This window comes from Dermacentor silvarum, chromosome 1 (assembly GCF_013339745.2).
Source record: "Dermacentor silvarum isolate Dsil-2018 chromosome 1, BIME_Dsil_1.4, whole genome shotgun sequence".
Classification (NCBI taxonomy): Eukaryota; Metazoa; Arthropoda; class Arachnida; order Ixodida; family Ixodidae; genus Dermacentor; species Dermacentor silvarum.
The window spans coordinates 165,360,046-165,380,438 of NC_051154.1; the positions used below are offsets into that span (position 1 = coordinate 165,360,046).

General features: G+C 42.8%; 1 protein-coding gene across 2 annotated transcripts in view; it reads left to right on the top strand.

Annotated features, from left to right (window-relative positions):
• LOC119436361 (tetraspanin-17-like) overlaps window positions 1-19,881 on the top strand; it is a 48,487-nt gene extending 28,606 nt beyond the window's left edge. The window contains exons 6-9 of one of the 2 annotated variants that reach the window (XM_037703180.2): window positions 2,790-2,840; window positions 7,127-7,243; window positions 8,373-8,492; window positions 16,093-19,881. In XM_037703180.2, the coding sequence (XP_037559108.1) occupies window positions 2,790-2,840; window positions 7,127-7,243; window positions 8,373-8,492; window positions 16,093-16,161 (357 nt within the window). In that variant the 3' untranslated portion in view covers window positions 16,162-19,881. Of the gene's footprint in view, window positions 1-2,789; window positions 2,841-7,126; window positions 7,244-8,372; window positions 8,493-16,086 lie in introns of both variants that reach the window. The other variant, XM_049657162.1, reaches the window with a different exon arrangement.
• Window positions 19,882-20,393: the final 512 nt, after the last annotated feature.

Genomic DNA, 20,393 nt, shown 5'->3' on the forward strand with positions numbered 1-20,393 from the left:
TGCTTTCCTGCGCAGCAATCGGCAACAGCTGTACGAGCAAGAAATACGTCATGGTGGCCATGTTGTAAGTTCACTATCGCTGGCGACTGTCGTCCGAGCGTTGCAACTCGAGAATCGAACGTCTGCGCACATAAGATCTTGCCGCTTTTGTGCCTGTGCGTGTAGAACAAGAAAAATAGTATGCATTAACCGTTTGGTGGGCAATCTCTCTACACTGGAATAAAATGAATGTTCCTGTTTTCATTGTTCACTGCAAAAGGTAATAAATGTTGTATACTTGGAAATACTTTCAAATTCTAAACATACGCTAAGTCCAAGGTGTTAAGGGCAAGCACCACTACTGAAGATAGTGGCACTACCACTGATGTTAATATGAGGGATCATGGGGACACAGCTGCAGTGTCAGAAGTACAGGAGCAGTCCCAGAACAGATCTCTTGAACTGGGCAAGTTAATCTTCTTGGCGGTCGGATGCATAGAATACAAAAAGGGTGATCGAGGCACTGTTTGTCCTTCTCTCGTCCTTTCCTAATTGTCACATTTCACTGGCATGCTGATGCAGAACAAGCATTTTTATGTCATGATTAGTGCTGTTTGCAGTCTTCATCGTCTGAACTTCAATGAGCTTGTCTCTGCTAGGTACTGGCTAGTTCGCTAAAATGCAAAAGAAACGACAAGAAGTGTATAAAAACTTTATTTGGCATGAATAACACAGTATGGAAAGGCTTGCTGAAAAGACTTAATAAATATGTACTGTGGTGCAACTGTCAAATATGGTAAGTGACATATGATCAGTAAAGCACTGAATTGTTGGAAAGAGCTAATGCATATCCCAATGGGCAACAAAATAACCAATTACATAATGAAAGCATTTTCGAACGGCTCGGAAAGCATTTGTGCAACAATGGTTGCTTGTGTCCTGTCACATGCTCATATGCTGCGACCTTCGGCCCACTACATGGTGCAGATGTGCATTGCATATTAGTATGTACAGTCGATCCTAGATATATCAAACTCAGATGTACCGAAGTATTGTCCATATCGAACATTTGTAACATCCCTTTGGGAATCCTCTGCATAAGTACATAGCTCTGTACTACACGTGTCGGAACTCCTGTTCACCGCCACATTCGATATATTGAACGCTACGGTGTGCCGTTCCCCTGCAAGTATGCTTCTTCTAATGGATGCGCAGTTACCTCTCGTGTCATCAGAAATGTTTAATTCCAATGAATTCGAATAGGCACTGTTTTGGCAGATGCTCTTCAAGAAGACATTGAATTTCTAGGGCTGTACTTGCCATGGAGGAAAAATGAGCAGGGTATGTGTCTGTTTTGCTCGCTCCTCGTATGGATGGCTTGTGCAAACTACTGCCATTCATTATTGGCAAGAGCAGATCACCTAGCTGCTTCAATGCGAAAGGCCTCCCACTCTGATATGCGTTCTACAAGAAAGTGAGGAGGACACTAGATCTTTTCACTGAGTGGCTCCAGGCATGGGATGCCAGACTGGAGATGTCTGCGCTACCGGTTATATCTCCTTGTAGACAAGGGCTTTCCGCAAAGGAAGCTTAGGGTTCCATAAGTGGTGAAATCGAATTCAACCCCAACCCCTACTTTAGTGGATTTTTACATTGCTGTTTGAGTCTATGAAAGCTACTGCATGCTGCATGCACACTTTGTGGAAAGATTGCGGCAGCGGCACACAAGACTCATCGCTATTTCTGTGCCCAGAGTCGACACAACCAGCTGAATGCATTCTATTTGTGCTGAGTTACACAAAAGTGGGAATGGACTCACTCATGTGGACTAAAATTAGTGTAAACGTCCCTGGTAAAACAAGGCATTTTAAACACAAGGTAACATTTTTCGACCTGCCTTGCATCTCTTTATTGCATGTCTCGAAAAGTTTCCAGGCCACCAAAACTTTGGTTTGCGAGTGTTGTAGATGAGCAGCATTATTGCTTTATCAGAGCTTGTGGTAACAGCATGGAAACAAATGTTGTTCTTCCTTGAGATGGGCATTCCTCCTGACCCTCAGTATTCTTGCAGACTCAATGGTGTTACCTAACTGTGGCCAAGGTTGCATTGGCATGTGATCTTTAAAGCTAGACCAGCGGCACACATGGCACCTTGTTGTTGTCACAGTTCTGCTGCATTATGTGATGCAGTCGATGTTAACATTCGAAGAACATTTCGATTAAACTGTTTACAAAGAGAAGCGCTGATAGAAACTATAGATAGTGCCAAGTCAATAACACAATGGCATATGTCCTTCAAAGGGAATCTGTATACACATACCAGCATGTATACAGGTTCTCCTTGAGGAAGTTTATTTGGTCTCTTTTTCAAAGACCTCTGGATTTCGAAGTTGTTTGCTTGTGCTACTAGCTTACCTGTTCATGCTTGTAGTGTGTGTGCCACGGTATGTGCACTGATCCTGACAATTGGGGCATCTCCTCTCCACATGAAAAATCCACAAGGAAACTGTTTTCCAGGAACGTAGCAGGATGGCAGGCAGGCATAGTATCCTTTTGTGGGAGATGCCTCTCCTGGATTTTTGCAAAGTTTCCTATTGTTTGTCATGTAAGGAACACTTCATGTTGAATGCTGCTGTTTCTAAAGCTGTTTGAACTGTGTGGATGGATGCTGTCATCAGCAAAACATAGCTTTTATTTATTATTATTTTTTTAAGGAATGCAGCGCGAGGTATTAGTCACTGTTGTCGTTTTAGATTACGAATATGCTTTGTATGTGGAATGTATTGAAATGTGAAATGTTTGAATTCCAGGAGCTCATAAAGAACAAACAATGTGGCTATGATGTACGCAAGGCCGAGTATGTAAGTCAAGTATTCTTCCTCTTTGTCTTTCGGTAGAAATCCCCTAACAGAAATTATGCCCTTAAGCCAGTGCTTCCCAAACACTGACATCCTGTGACCAACCATAATGAAGTATCGCAATCTCTACCATCAGGTCGAGATTATATATGCACAATGCCCGGTGAAATTTTTAACGATTGCAGTGAGTTGGTCAGGGCTCAAAAGCACCAGGAAAATAAAACCGCATTCGGTTCGGTAACTGTTCATGATGACTAGTGTGATCATATTAAAGCTCAGCTTCTCAAAGTGATGGTAAAAATGTGAAAATACCGCTCTGATTCTGCTGCATGTTAAGCAGCAGCCTGTACGTTTTTTACCAATGCCCTGACCAAGAAAGCTAAGTTAGCATGAATACTCTTGATATAAAGGACGATGACCATCATGACAGTTTGGGAAGCACATCCTTTGGGCTGTTTGTGCTGCTTGTTTCAACTGCATGTGGATTTGCATGTTGTTCAAAGCTCTGTGGCTTCTCAACCTTTGAGCATGCCAACCACACGATTATCTTTTTGTATTATTTCTCTGCTTTGCAGTGCACATTTTTCTCCTTAGTAGCAAAACTTCTGCACTTCGTTACAGAATTTATGTTAAATGGTGCATCAGTAATTATCTGGATAAGGCTAGGATCATTTTCCTACTCAGATTCACAATAATTATGATACTGTGAAGAGCTTGTGTGTCTAATCTTGGTAAATAAATACCAGTAAGTGATTCTAAGAGTTGGCCTATGTTGGAAGCTTCAGAATCTTTTGTTCACGTTTATGAACAGATGTGTTTTTTGCAATCATGGCCTCAGCACTAAGCAACAAAAAGTGAGAAATGTCACTGTGGGAAAAAATTTTTCAGGGACACTGCAGAGCAGGAAGCTGATTCAATAATAGCTTGCGCCTTTTGGAGTGAAATATAGTAACTAGTGCTCGGCATCAATGAAAAATTTTAACCCAATTATGGGACCTTTTAATCTATTAATTAATCAATTAATTGGATTTGTGCATTTATGCACATAAGGGGAAGAAAATTAAAGCCAGTGATTTCTAACAATACATACACTTTCAACAAAGAAACAACCATACTATTTAAAATAATTAGACAGTTGCTTTTATTATTACTCGAATGACAAGTCTACGCAAATAGACGTTCCAGCTTGTCATACTCAAACTCACTGAAACGCAATCACAGATCTAGTTGCTTAGGCAATGAAGCTCGTTAGCATTCTGTGGCAGTAGTGTTCTTTTGCTTATTAACAGTCATGCCAGCTTCAGAGAACGCAGGCTCTCATGGCATTGGTGTAGCTGTGGCACACATAGTCTTTACAACCAGCATTATGTCCTGCGCTCGCCACCACTGCAAGGGATCCAAGTTGTCATCAGATACTTCAGACATCGAGCGATATAACAACACGTGGCTTGGCACTGTCTTCTCATCATTTCTTTCTGCTAACTGTTTTTTTCATCGGGGTACGAGGAATCTGTTTGGCCGATAATTTATTGGCTAGCCATTCCCACATGTTCTCCCGGCGTTCTTTGTTGATGCATAGCAGGCTCTTGAATCTTCAATCGAGACAAGTAGCCAGCTCGTAATTATTGTAGTATTGCCATGCTAGCTTAACTGATTAATCATGATAAAAAAAATTTTTCTCAATCAGAACGTAAATCAATCAGTCTGGGCCCAATAGTAACTTTCTAGTTTGATCTCTATAGTGTTGTTATATAGCTGTTGGATATTTAATGCAGTTTTATTGATCATAATAAACTGATCAGATTAATTGACATTTCATTGATTAGTTTTCGTATGGGACTTTTTATTTCATGCACCTAGTCATGTACTTTGTCTTGCCATATACTGGTTCTCAGTAAAATCAACTGTCTTTACAACTGGTGGAAGTGGTTTGCTCAGGTACATTGTTTGTTTTTACAAAGAAATGTTAAGGTTGTAGTTGTGCCATGTATGTTTACACAAGTAAACCTTGAACTCATTACTTGCATTCTTTTTTTCTTCCATGTGAGCAATGTTGATGAATGCTTTGTATCTAATGCAGTGCTGGATATGTGCATGAAGTTAACTTGAGCTTAGGCATGCATATTCTTATCTTAGGCCAGGCTTCTTGGACTGCCATACGTGTAGTGTCAATTTAGCATGCGATTGCTTAAGATGCAGGGGAGTGTGTTGCAGCTTTTGCTTAGCATATAATGCATACAAGGGATTAGGTGGATGTTTGTATTTCCACATACAGTAGAATGTCGTTCATACGTTTTGGAGAAAAAAACGCGAGAAAGACGTACTAACCGAGAAAACGTACTATCCTAAGTAACTCGAAAATTGGTCAGACTCAACTGTAGTTGACATCTACGCAATACGAAACATTGCACCAATCGTTGCGCACGAGGCACGAGATGCCGACGCGTGTCGATCTGGTTGGGCTTCGGCGGCCCGAGACACATACATTTTATTTTTCTATTGCGTAGTGTTTAAAGACGGCGACGAGGAACCGAAATGAAATCGAGCTGGTGGGCGACGCCGAATGCCGCCGAAGCGAAACATGACTCTCACACGCGCCGCCTGCAGCAGAGAACGGCGGCACGTTTCTATTATCGCCTACTAAAAGCCTTGTAGTCGGCTACTAATACCAGTACGCCCCACGCGCTGTAAAACAAATAGGTGAAGATGCTTATCGTAATAGGTTTGGCGGTGATAGCTTTGAATGAGGCATGCGACGCCCCGGGATGAGATTTGCTGGTACTGGAAACTGAGTGCGCGCCGGCGTTTTCGTGTGAGATGGGCGGGCGAGTGTTGCAGTGAAGCTGATGCGGCGGGCGGCTACTGTTCTCAGTCGTGCGCGCTCTGCGCCTTTTCTTGTTTACATGGGATCTAGCGGTCGTAAAAACGATACGAACGCAATCTGCAGCAGGGAACGGCGGCGCGTTTGTGTTATCGCCTATTAAAAAGTGTGCAATATACTTCCAACGGCACCTCCTGCTGTGAAACAGATAGGCGAAGATGCTTATCGTAATAGGATTGGCGGCGATAGCTGTGAATGAGGCGTGCGATGACCCCGGAGAAGTTTTGCTGGTACCGGAATAAGAAACTGCGTGCGCGCTGGCGTTTTCACGTGAGACGGGCAGGCGAGTATTCCGGTGAAGCTGCCGCGGCAGGTAGCTATATACTGTTCTCGATCGCGCGCGCCTCGCGCATTTTCTTCTTTACATGAGATCTAGTGGCCGGAAAGCGTAGAATACGATCGCGTTTTGACGATGTACCGAACGTTAGTGTCGAAAAATCGTGTTTTCCGGGAACGTATGAACCGGTAAAAAAATTTGCGCAACTCTGTGGGGTTATTTTTTGTGTTCTAGATCGCGAACGTTGACGCTGAGAAATCGTATGTAACGGGATCGTATCAACGAGGTTCTGCTGTATGTCCATATGCTCACTTTATTGACTTGTATTCTGATAAAATAATTCAACATTTCCATCTAGTTCTGTGCTTGCCAACATGAATTGCACAGTATAAGTGTCCCCAGATAAACTTGCTTAATCTTTTGTACTGGTTTTTTACATGCCCAACGAATCCATTGATGTCATAAATGAACTTGGGAACTATCACCAATCTGGCACATTGTGAGGTGTAGAGGGAGGTCCTAAAAATGCACAAGCCATCTGCTTGCATGCTCACTCCAACAGTGTTGCAGCACTTATGCCACAGATAAGAGCCAGCCATTAAGGGCAAATGTACTGTCTACATAAATGTGCATTGGTAATGGGCTGATATAGTAAAACTGCTTATTTATGTGCTCGTTGTCTTGTAGCAGTTCTTGATGGCATGCACTTCTGGATAATGCAGACCTTGAAATCTTATTCATGCACATCTTCGTGAGATAAGTTTTCAAAAAAAAAAAAGTTAAAGCTGTTTTGGCATCCATCATTCTGCCAGCAAGCAGGTAAAAAAAGGTTTCACGTTTCTTGGAGCATTGCTGCCACTTCCTGCATTCAGGTAGAATTGTGCATACCATGTGACCCATTTCATTTGCTTACACGAGCAGCAGTTATAAACTCATCCGTACTGAATTTTCTAATGATCATGTTGTTGAAATTTGTGGCAAGCTTGTTTTATTTGGTGTTTTTTAGCATGTTTGTTAATCCTTTTGTGTATTGTGTACGCAAGTGGCATGTTTGGCTGTAGTTTTTTAGTGGGGTGAATAACGATGGTGGATGGAAGGTGCGACTAACAGTGGCGTGCACTTGGTTGGCAGCAGCGGGACAAGTCGCACGTGATCTATGAGAAAGGTTGCCTGCGAGCTGGGGAGGAGTGGATCGAAGCTAACCTGGTGCCAGTGGCAGGGGTGGCCGTGGGATTGGCTGTGCTGCAGGTACTCATGAAAAACCCTTTCCAGTGATATGATAGCCTCAGCAACAGCTCACTGGCATTTCTCAGCCATACCAGCATTGCCAGGCATTCTGAAGCCATGATTAAGAATCTTAGTTTTCTTACCTGAATAATATATATATATATATATATATATATATAATATTCGCTGTGATGCATAAATGCATAATATTGATCATTTAGAGCTAACGAGTAGTGAGGGCATGGTTTCACAGACAAAAGAAATATGTAGTAATATCTCGACATGGGGGACAGCAGTTGTGCCTCAGCAGTCTTGACAACAAGACTCCTTCTGAAGCTCCCTTTTGGAGTAATGACACTGCTAAAAACTTGCACTCTGCTTTTGCTGGGTTTACTAGTCTCCATTGCTAGTACCAGTAGAATTCTCAAGGTGAAGTTTTTGTTATTTGTGTAAGTTGTGGATAGTGTCTTGGAATCATAACTTCTACCATAAATCCGTGCATCAGGTGACTTCAGACTTGTTTCTTTAAAGCAGCCTTACCTGTTTGCAGAACCGTTTTAGTCAGTAATGTATTTTTGTGTGCTTGTCATGTTAATGTGCCAGCTTGTTAACTTTCTCTTTAGTTCATTGACACTTCCGTCTCTTGTTCCAGAGGAGCAACTAATGGTTAGGTAGTTTCTTAATAACGAAGATCACTAGCAGTTCCAATAACATGTGAACTTTGTAAATAAGTCTCATCACACAAAATGTCAACTTTTGTATTTGCTATAGGTGCTCAGTTCGAGGACGAAATTTAGGCCTAGCCTCAACTACACTGGCTGCTTTTAAGTATACTAACTGTCAGAATGCATTTTTTACCCAGCATTTTCTTTGGAGATATTGGAGAAAATTTGAAAGGGCTTGTGAGTTCATGAGAACCTTGCCTGCCTCATATGTTACTCTCTTGGTTGTGGTGATGGTGTTTGTCCAGAAGACAGTGTAATGAGGTTTCCTGGCTCTAACAAGATGGCCTTCAGAGGACAAAAAACCTGGTGTTTGGGGATGAACGCTTGCAGCTCACGGTGGCAGGTAGACTTGGATATGGCAGCTGTAGTATTGATTGAACACTGCAGGAAGTATTGACAAGCTGCACTAATCGTGGCTCTTTTAGGACAAGTCCCAGCGTTCGCGGCTCATTTATGAGCGAGGCTGCCTGCAGGTTGGGGAGGAGTGGTTAGAGGTGAACCTGGTTCCCTTGTCGGGAGCACTCTTAGTTGTTGCCTTTGCTCAGGTCAGTGGGCCATGTGGCTTCCATAGAAAACTTCAAGTTTTGTTCCTATATTTACTTATTTAGTGTCCCCTGTGTCTTTCTGATCATATTAAGAACAACCTTTTTTGATATCTTGTAGCCACTAGTACAGTGGAACTTCGTTGATATGTTCCTCACTGTTGCATTTTTCTGGCTGCTACATTGGGTGTTCGTGGTCCCGACCTAAATCCAGTTGACTCCGATGTATTATGTTCCCGTTTGATACATCGCCATTCTATAGTGCTCCCGCATCTTACTTTTTGGTTGAATGTGGCGCTCACATAAATTTAGCGGTGCAGCCAGCTGGTTCGTTGCAACAAGCGACCAAAGTTGCACAAGCCAGACGTTGCACAAGCATATCGGCAGAAAATGTGCACAGAGCTATTGGCAAAGCACCCGAAGGAGTGTGCATCGGTTAAAACCTACCAGGAACCATGCACACTGGGCGAAATCTTCTGAGCGCAGGGCTACGTTTATTTTTGGGCCGGCAAGGGCCTTATATATGCGTTGCACAATAGCCAGTTTGCTTTAGTCAGCTTCACTGCAATAGAGCTGCGTTATGGAGTGAAGCATACACAAAATATTGTGGTGGAGCCTATCGAGTTGAAAGGGGCCACTGTCACAGAACATCGTACAGTAGAACCCCGCTGTTACGTTTTTCACGGGACCGTAAAAAAAAAACGTAAGAGCCGGGAAACGCAAGAGCCAGGAAACAGGAAAAATTGAGAAATGGGAGTAGTGTTGAACTGCACACAATATTATTTTAATTCTTACGTGTGACAAAAAGTAGTTTCGCCCAACAGCCGAAGTATCGATTGCGGTGAGCTATACAAAGTAAGAATAGTAGTTTTATCGTCTGTATAAACTTGTAAACATTCGGTTATTAACTAATTAACAAACATAGTGTCAGCGCCCGCAGGCAAACATGAACACATCACACTCGATGAGCGCGGACACGCGCAGTTAAGCGCCGCTGCAGAAGCGAGCGAAGTGACCTTCGACTGAGCGCCGAGAACACGCAGCACGCACAAAGCCACGAGCCGCCGACGCACCTACACTGCGTAGAATCTACCCCCACGCAGATCGCTTTCAAGATAGGGCCCGCGGGACCACGCGCGCGCCGCCGCGCAGTATGATGCCAGAGCACAACGCTGCTCGCTACCCCCCCCCCCCCCCCCCCTCGCTCCCTTGCTGGTGCCTCGAGCGCAACGGAAGGAGGCGCGCTTCCTCTCTGCTTTTCTTTCGTGCGCGAGACGCGGTCGTCGGCTCCCTTCGCACGCTTTCACTCGCACATTCAGCATACGGCCGCGCGGCTTCCCTCGCACGCTTTCACTCGCACATACAGCATACGGCGCGCGGCGACGTATGCTGTATGTGCGAGTGAAAGCGTGCGAGGGGAGCCGACGACTGCGTCTCGCGCGCGAAAGAAAGCATACGGCGCGCGGCAACGGCGTTATCGCCCTTGGACTTTATACGGTACATCTATGAGCCAAAACCAATTTTAGGGCCGCAACGCGTCATAGACATCATCTTTAGATAGCAAAAGCGGATATCAAAGGCCATACTTTTGCTGGCGGAAACCGAAAATACGTAATAAATGTCGCCCCCAGCACTTTGGGCGGCCAATGCCATCGTCAAGCAACCAAGCCAAGCGACATGAAAAGTCAAAATGGCCGCTCGGGCCGGCGCGGTGTGGCAGTTCGCAACGTATGATGCGGGAACGGTCCCGCAGTTGCGACGTAACAGCGGGGTTACCAATGCATTGGGTTCTATGGGAGCTGTGCCGGGACCGGCCGAAAACGACGTAACAGCCGGGAAAACGCAGCACCCGGGAACGTAACAGCGGGGTTCTACTGTACGTGTGTCTTAATTGTACATGTTCGCGCGTGCCATCCCCGATCACTGAATGAGCGCCGAGACGTCTAATAACTGTACTGGCAGTTATTCAGCACTCTTTCCGACATTGCTATGGCTCTTTTTGACCTTCCCTTCCTGAAGTCCCTTGAAAAACGAATCAACGGGGTTGTACTGTATGATGGGTGCAATGCATTTATTGGCTTGACAGAAAGATATTCTTGAATATATATTTTCAGATTGACACAGGTTTCTAAAATGTGCTTATTTGTTTTCAAGCTAACATAAATGTTTCGTGCTTCCTGCACCACATACAGTGAAACCCTGGTGTAATGGATCTAATGGGACTGCCAAAAGACATACTTTTTAAAGTACAGTTTCAAATTAAATTCACCTTAAGGAATTGCCTTCATTTGCAAGTGGGGCATCTATTGTTCTGCTTATGCTGGACAGATAAAAACAAGGGGGAAAATAGTCCACAGTATAAGAGTCAGAACATGCATATACGTAAAGAAACATGTCTACCCGGCGAGGCAGGCAGGCAGAGGTGGGGAGCAGACCGTTTGTACAGACCTCAGATCTAATAACACACAAGCGTGTGCCCGCCCACTTATTCTGCTCATTGTTCTGAGAGTCACTCTTTTATCAGTGAGGTTATCAGTCTAGAGCAAGTTCTATCTGTGGTGTGATGAAATGTGCTGCTGCAATGCTGTAGCAATTGCGACAATGATTCTTAAGCATGTGGTGACTGTCACCTGAATCATGCAGCAGTGCAGTTCTTATTAGTGCAGATAAAAAATGCCTCGAGTCCCCACACCTCATGCGTGTAAGCTCACTGAAAACACCAGCAGCTGTCACTAAGGTATGCAGCAAGCACTTGCATCATCGTAAATAGATCTTCGACCTGCACATGCTGCACTGTTGCTCATCGCGGTGAACTGAAGCCCCAAATCGCCCATGGAAAGCATTTTAGTGCGTTCATAAGCAGCATTCCTTGTGTTCTTCACTGCCGGATTGACCAATCTCGGGTTTTGGTGGGAAATAACTTTAACGAGCAATGTTTTTTCCCCTGCTCGATCCTTTGATTGTCATGTGGGCATAATAGGTGCAGTTTTGCTCTCTTTAGAGTGCCAATTTGAGTTTCTGTGAGCGGTCGCCACTATCTTTTTGCTGTAGAATGGCCAGTTCTTGCTGTATAACTGCAAGCATCGGGGCTGGTGTGGGTTCGAATTTCAGCCATACCTGAATATCAGGTGACAATGATGCTAGTTGCATGCGTAATGATTCACAGTCTCACAAAAGTGGTAGATGTATTTGGGGTTGCAAATTTGTTATAGATTAAAATTTTGCTCATTATATTGAAATATTTGGTGTTTTGAAATTTGTAGTATGTAGTGAAATATGTTTACATTTTAGAACGGTAAGCTATTGGCTGGGGATTTTTCAAATTTTTCTGAATCTGACAAATTTAATACTGACATTGCAGTAATGAGGTGACACTGTATTGCTTTGAACAGTGCAGTGCTCGGACATAAAATACGTGTAACTTTGAAGTGGCACAACTTACTATGGCAGCTTGCAGAGCTAGCTGAAGCTAGTTCTGGAAGCTATTGAGCAACGAGGTCAAGGATGAGAAGAAAAATGTTTTAGCATTATGCCTTGCTTTTCGGTGCACCTTTGTGTTGGGGTCTTTGTAAAAGCTGAGCATTGCCAGAGAGATGCAGGAGCTTTAGACAACACAAGCTATGATAGGGTCAGATCACACTGATCATATACTGATCATACTGAGCATGTGAACATGTGCTGATCACATCAGTATAAAGCTTGTACTAGTGCATTTTGTGTTCGAGTGAGGGAGCAATACGTGTACTGTCTTGTTAGTCTGCCATCATAACTGATAACATGCTTGCCCCATAAGCATTCAAGAATTTACCTTTGTACCGTGGTGGGGCTGCTTTGCTTCTCCAGTTAAAATGCATAAATTGTTGGATACAGTCTACAACATGGGCATTTGGTCTGGATATGATGATTCTTCTGTGACTTCTCTGGTGAAGGGTCCCCTGTAACTTGGATCCCTTTTCTCTTGTATCCTGTTAAATACGAAGAAGCATAAAGTGAAACAAAGCTTGGAGAGCACTGCAGTAAGTCAAATGGCACATCAGGGGCCTGTGATGCCACATAATCACCTGAGGTCACCATGACATCGTTTAGGGCCCATGAGATCATGCTGGAATAGGCACTGATCTTGAACTGGTCGCATTAATGAATAACATACTATTTGTTATGCAGTGGAAAAACTGAGGCTCCGGATTTACCGTATTTACTCACGTAATGAACGCGCCCCCAACTTTAGTCGTCAAAATTTAGATTTTTTTTCTTCCGCGTAATAAACGCGCCCTGAACTTGCTGCCGTGAAGTAGAAGAGACACAGTACGATTCGGTGTCCAATATGGTTTCTGGCAGGTACGATTGTATCGGATGCCGTATAGGACATGGAATCGTACCGTGTGTCTCCTACTTTTATTGCGATAGCAATCATTAGTACACTCCAGGCGCATTGCTGCCATCGGCGCCGACGATCGCGGCTGTCTCCCGTGTTCGAGGGAGGAAAGCGGGGAGGAAACGCACCATATTTCTTCACGCGCATGGCGCCGGTGGGAGAGCAGGGAGAGGCGGCGCAGCAACTGCACATTGCACGACCGTGCGCGCCCTATCTTGAAAACAATCTGTGTCGGGGGAGTTTAGGTGCGACGGCGGCTTATACCTTTGTGCGTGCTCCGTTACCGTCGCTCAGTTTGCTTTGAAGCTATACACGGCACGAAAGTCACTTCGCTCGCTGTTGCTGCCGCGCTTCCTCACACGAGCGTTTCGACAGTGAGTTTTCACGGACATCGAGTGTGATTGGTTCATGTTTGCCTGTGCACGCTTACACCATGCTGGTTAAATTTGCAAGTTTTTACGGCCGATAAAACTACTATCCTTACTTCGTATAGCTGTCTACGCATTTGCTATCGCAATCGATGGTTGGCCTTTCGGGAAAAACTGCAACATTTTTAGAGGTGACCGCGGAAAAAAAATTGCTCAAAATTTGACCCCTCATAATAAATGCATTCCCCAACTTTGTGCATATTTTCCGGGAAAAAAAGTGCATTCATTATGTGAGTAAATGTGGTATGTGTAAACAGGTTCCTATTGCACGCGCGCACACACACATAAGTTTTCTCAATATTCCTTCAACGGTCAGTGTTCGGACCAAACAGAAAGGTAATGTTGTAATGCTTTGGTGTAAAATGACTGATACATAGTTGATGGTTTAGAAAAGCACCAGCTTATGTGTTTTGGTAGAGAAAATGTAAAAAGTATTCAGTGGTCCCAAAGGAATCCAGAATGTTGCACTTGCATTTGCTCATGTCCTGATTTGCTTTGACATGTAAACTACTTTGTAAAGATTTCACGAAGCACCAAAAATTATGTAAATGTTATATTTGAAGTTTATGTTTGAAATTAATAGCCTTTGAGCAGATAGTTTTAAAAAATGTGGGGTAGCTAGGCCTGTGAAGGCTCTTTGTGTGTAAGTGAGTGCCATTTGGTTTTAATGTATAGCAACTACATCTGCAGAAATGTTCTGCATTTTATTAACAAGGAGGCACTTAGTTATAGCTTTGTCGCTCATTTTTGTACGGCGGCAGGTCAGTTCTAAGATTCGCATTTGCATGCATTCAGATCCGTTCTGGCGATTCATTGTTTTCCTAGGTTTTTGGACAAGAACAGAAGTGCAACAGGCTTGAGGTGTGAAGGATGGCTTTAATGAAATTTATATACTACACCTGCACTGTGGCTGTAAGGATTACTCGAAGTGCCTGATAGGCTTTATTTGATGTGCTTGACATAAAATGAGACTTATGGTGTTTGTCACCATTTTTGTTGTATTTTCCTTTTGCCTATTTGAAAATTCTGAATTGTGCAACACATGGAGCATGTAGTTTAATTACTTTTGCTTTGCTCTCAGTAATGCCATGCTGCATTAGCTGCATTTAATATACATGACCTCAATTTACTAATTGGTTGATCTTGAAATGTAGTGGTGGAATAAAGCTACTTACTGTGACAATTTAAGGTGGCTGTTGGTACTAAAAATTATATATGAAAAGTTAAATTTGACAAGTAAATACATTGGTAAGTTTTTTATTGCTTTCGAGTTTTGATCAGGCTTATGGCCTGCATTATGAGTAGCTGAAATGTGTAGCATCTTTTTCTTTCTCTGAAGTAAGCAATTTGATTGACACTTTTTTCATTTAATTTTTCTTTTCGATGAACAAATCAATGCTACTACCAGGCACTTCATCATGGCAAAAAGCAGATGGCACATACAATACACAAAATGTGGAGTGCATTGCAATGCCTTGGGCAAAAGAGGAAAGTACCAGAACATAACAGAGAGGTATCTTGAATCGGTGCTGAGGGTGCAAACCTGTTGCCACCAGAAGTGAAGGCAATTTTGTCACATAAGAAAGCAAAAAACTGAGATGCTCGTGCAGTGGCTAAACTAGATAGACATTGCTCTGCAGCTGGCAGATATAGCTGCGTTGGCTGAACGCATGTTATTGAGGGGGTACGCATACATTGTAAGTGGTAGGGTGGCACAGAGGCTGCAGTACTTGGTTAATTTAAGCGCCAGTGTTTACTGTTCTTTTCCAAAATTACTTGCAAGAGGAGATTCACTGAAAAATGTCCTGTAACTGTCATTATATACCAACTTGGTGGCTAAGGGCCTGTTTTAAATCTTTCGCCCTTGGTGCTCCATATTTGAGCATGAATGCATTATATATCATAAGAAGCCAACAAAGACACCAAGGACAACATAGGGGAAATTACTTGTACTTACTAAGTGAATTAACGAAATGATAAATAAATGGAAATTAAAGTGGATCAAAAAAAACTAACAACTAGCCGCAAGTGGGGAACGATCGCACATCTTCGCATTACGTGTGCGATGCTCTTACCATTGAGCTACCACGGTGCCGTCTTCTCAATCGCTTTCTGGGGTATTTATGTTTCTACTAGAACTAATCCTGCGAGTGTTAGCCAGCGCCACCACTCGCGAACTTTGCCGGCGGATGTGGAACATCCTTTTTGCCACAGGCGTCACGAGTATGTGATCTTTTTTTGTGTGGGTGAAGGCAACTGGTCAATAAACCCACATTATATCAATAAACCCATAGTTATCATTTCTTTAATTCACTTAGTAAGTACAAGTAATTTCCCCTATGTTGTCCTTGGTGTCTTTGTTTGTTGGCTTCTTATGATTAATAACAATCAGGCGCCTTGGTTCCCTTTCTTCTCTTTCATTATATATATATATATATAGCATATGAAAGGTGCAGCACTGGAGGTATGTTTCACTGCACTGTTTGTGTGTATCAGCTCTACCATGGCTGAACCAACAAACTCCAGATAGTTGGGTAACGCAACCATCTGGAGAAGAGGCAAGGCTGTCTTTGGTCGTAGAATATCCTTGTTTATACTCTGAAGAATTTAATTTCAGATCATTTTAAACCTGAGGGCAATCTAAGAGTCTCATAAAACCGGAGGAAGGATAAGCCCAGGATTCACACACCTTAGGCTACGGTCTGACAGAAACTGAAATAGTTTGTAAAGTTTTGTACCAGGTCACATGCTGGTGTCACTTTCATCAAGAGCTCTTTTCTTTCCCTCCTCTCACCTGCAGATTCTCGGCATATGTTTTGCCCAAAATTTACGGGCAGACATCTTCGCCCAGAAGGCGAAGTGGCACTGACATCCGCTGCACACCTGGGCCAAGATAGCCAGCCGAAGGTTTCAGGGCCCAGAGTGGCGCCACTGACTGGCCCCACACTTGCAGCTGCTGCCACCAGCGCTGACAGCATCTTGAGCAGCCAGCATGAGCAGCAACAGCACAGACGCAACCACCAGGTGGCTCTCATCACCCTCTTCTGAGCATGTTACCTTCCTGGAAGCTAGTGGCAACAAAGCGTGTTGTTGGCCTATGCTATCTTAACTTGCAACTGACCAGTATTCAACGTACTGTCATCAACATGATTGAAAAACTGGCATCATGGGACTGGGTGGTGGGTAAGGTTAATTAATGTCAGGCTCAAGGCAGTAAGGACATCTTGAGGCTTGGACCTTTGAGCACAAGAAGTTTGACAAGCGCTTGTTGCATTGTGCAACTTTGTGTATTTTTCCATGTTTGGTAGACTGTTGTATAGAGTGTAAATTTTGTATCTTGCGGTTTGCTAGTGGTTGGGACTGAAAGAATGCTACCCTCCTACTGCTTGTTGTTTGGTGCAAGAACTGATGCTATGGGAAATAGCACGAGATGCACCATTTTATCACACAGTAGCTGTCACAATGCGTTTTTTACAACTATTCCAAAAGGTGGAAAGTCTGGCGGATACATTTCCTTCCGTATTTGCTGCAACAGAAACTATCTGTTGTTAAAGTTTCTGAATTTTGTGAGGCAACAGTGTGAAAAACTTACTTTAATGGAGATGATTTCATGTGCACAGTCATGGAGGTAATTTTATGCTTAATATCCTAATGGGAATAGGCAAACAAACTTTCCTAGTCTACTTCTTAAGGACCTTTGACATGAGATGGTACCTTCTCCTGGCATATCAATTTTGTGCAGATGCACTGGCTATCTATAATTTCTTCATACATTCCAGCACTTCCACAATGCTTTGAGGGACACATCAGGCTTTCTTGAAATTAGTGATTGGTGTATTGCAAGCTATGGCCTAATTTACTTTCTCTGCTTTACGCTGATAAAGGTTATTACATTATTGGAAATTGCTAAATTTACCAGGCCTAGAGGATATATTTAGTGAGCAATGGACACTGCACAGAAAACAGCCATGAGGTTTACAGTGACAGTGAAATTAGTATCTGGTTTCAATCCATGTCCATGCAAGTGTTGCTATTTCCATAGACTCTTCATAGTTTGTGTTACACGTTAGTGGTGCACTGTCGATTTGTAATTTTGTGGCTTTCAGCTGCTTCATGAAAACATTGGATAGCTAGGCTGAGGCTTAAACCTCCTTAAATTTTGAACATATTAACATTACCATGTCTTATAATCATTTTTTTTGGAGGGGGGGGGGGGGGGGGGGAAGGTATGACCATACACTCCAGATGTGTTAACACAAGGCAGCACTTCTTAAACTGGTGGCTGTTCTGACTACACTGGCATGGTATCCTTTTTTGCTGTTGACATTGAGCACTGGTTACACAGTATGGTGCAGGACTGTTGTACTTCAGACATTTTGAATTTCTGAATAGTGATACAAGAGGAAATGTATGTATATCTTGCATTTTAAACATGGTGAAAGTCTTTAGTTCAAGACACCTTAGGCTTTTGCCTGGGCTTTCTTTCAAATACTCATGGGTGTTTCAGCCAACTGCTGATATGATGCTGGTTTACACGTTGTGGATTCTTGTAGTGTAACTGTCAGCTTGTTTCATGGTGTGATGGTGGAACCTGTGCTGCAACAGGTGTGGGTTCTGCCTCTAAGGTATTTGCACTCAGCTGGGGCTTTTATGGTGGCTGACTGTTGTGTTCATATTTTTCATGTGAAGAAATGTGCACTAGTATTTTACATGTGGTAAAGAGATAGCAATTTTTTATGCTGCGCTATTGTGGCCAGATACTGCTACTACCCAATTGTAATCGGACATAATTTTTCACCTGGTATCATTTTGTAAGGAAACTACAACTGACCCTGCAATAATATGAATGGAAGGAAAATCTTGATGTACATGTCTTCCATTATGTCCATTCGAACAAATGTGTTGCCTCAACACCCAGGATTTTTTATTAGTGGACTCTTAAAAATGTTTTTCATTAGAGTAGCTTTATCTGTGGCAGGCTGTCTTTACTACCTGAACACATTAAGGTCACCATTATGGGTCTTTTGACTAGCAGCTTATATGCAAAAGTTCTGTCATGTGTACTAGTTTCAGGTGTGTTCATTTTGTGTCAGCAAGACATTAATTCATGTTCTGTTTTTCATAGCAGCAACTTCATAAGTGTGCTTTAGACTAGGAGTTGCCCCCTCGGATCTATATTTTTCCGAGCAGCTGTCCCTATGACAGACAGAATATACTTCTGCAAGCAAAAGCTAGCGTGCACTATTGCACTACCGTTTTGCACATTCACTTATGTTGCCAGCATCACCCAGCTGTAGCTTTGTCTGTTTAGTTGTGCCCACCTGTGGTCTCAGTCTGCTTAAGTTATCCTGCTGCATGTTGTCATTGCCCATTATTGTAGCAGGTTCAGCATTAGTGGGGTAGCTGTGGTTTTTGCTCAAAAGCGACTGTTTAGCTTTCCAGTTTGTGTAAGGGTCCATTTGGTGCAAAGTCTGTGGTGCACAACCAGACGTGTCATTTCTTCCTGCAAGGCAATGCATCACCAAAGCTTTTCCCCTTGCATTGTCGTCTGAATTCCTTGCTAGGAAGTTTTCTGCCACTGCTGATTGTGTTAGAAACAGCTTTGCTGAAGGCTTTTCTTTTTTATTATTAAACTTCAAATAAGGGTTTGCATCATGTTGTATGTTTATATTCAGAGTTTAAACATGATCCTTGTGCAGAACAAGCTAACTTAGAGCATTTTAATCACTGCCGACTTAAGCTCTCAATATTAGGTTGTAAGGAAGAGTATGTATGATATACATATAGGTGTAGATGCGAGCTAGCTTTGTGACCTTTATTGTAACATCAAGAGAACTTGATGTATACTCCAGCATGTCAGTCTTTAATGTACAGTTTTGCGAGTTCTTTGTGACACTTCCATGTGACAGTTTGGTTCATGTAGCCTCTATTTAGCTGCGCACCTGCATCAGGCCTTTAGTGACTATATGGCAGTGTTGGCAAAAAGCTGCTAATAGCAGTGACTCTCATTTTTGCAGGCCGTGTATACACTGTTGTTCAGCATAGATTTCGTGCTGCAGTTGGAGTCTGTATGAAGTGTAGCTACAGCAGTGTGGATTTTTCTGCCACTTGCCCTTTTTCAAGTCGCATGAGGCTACAGTAGCAATTATGTGTTTTACATTAAATACATATATATATATATATATATATATATATATATATATATATATATATATACAGCTCTTAGCATCAAATTGCTCCTAAGGAAAATGATGGGGGGGAGGTTGATCTGATGAAGTTGATCTACCTGAATTTTAGTAACTCTTGTGCCCTCCCCCCCTTTTTTTTTTTTTTTTTTTTTTTGTGATTGCTTGTGTGAATTGTGCAGACTTTGTCCTGCACATGCAACTGTGCTCAGTGTACATAAAACACAATGTGTACTCATCTTGTTTGTATGCCTGCTCTATTTATTTGTGAATAGAGTTCTATATGAGAAGTTGACAAAGGATGTTTGCCATCTGCACTGTCACTAGTCGTGTAGAATCGTATATTACCCACAAATGCGACTTACAATTGTGAAAAAATAAACAGTGACCTTTGAAGTTTGAAATCTGTGTTTATGGCTTATTGAGTGAAGCTGCATGAAGCATGTTTGTAACAGCTATTCATCGGCAAAAGTAATATGGTGTATTGCTACATGTTATGTGTGTCACACTTTGTTTACCGTTCAGTTTTGTCATATGGCATGGAAACGCATTGGCAGCAGGAATGCATTCATGCATGCAGTAGTACTGTTTTGTGCTGCTGCTGCCTGCATCAGTTGATTCAACGAGACAATAATGACCTCAGCCCAGTACCTTGCATTTCATGCCTTTTGTAGTCTTACTCTGACAGTAAAAAGGCTCTTCTTGCAATATCTTGACTGAACTGTAGGCAATAGTCTGAAGACAGAATGGACATGCTGAAGTTCTCCTGCTTCATTTTAAGTTGCCACTTCTGTGTCAGCATTGGAACCTTCCTTCGCTTTCACTGCAGATCCTTAGCTCACTTCACACTGCCATTTGTCATTCATTATTGGCTGACCTGGAACAATAATTCAGAATCGCCAGTCAGCCTCTAGAG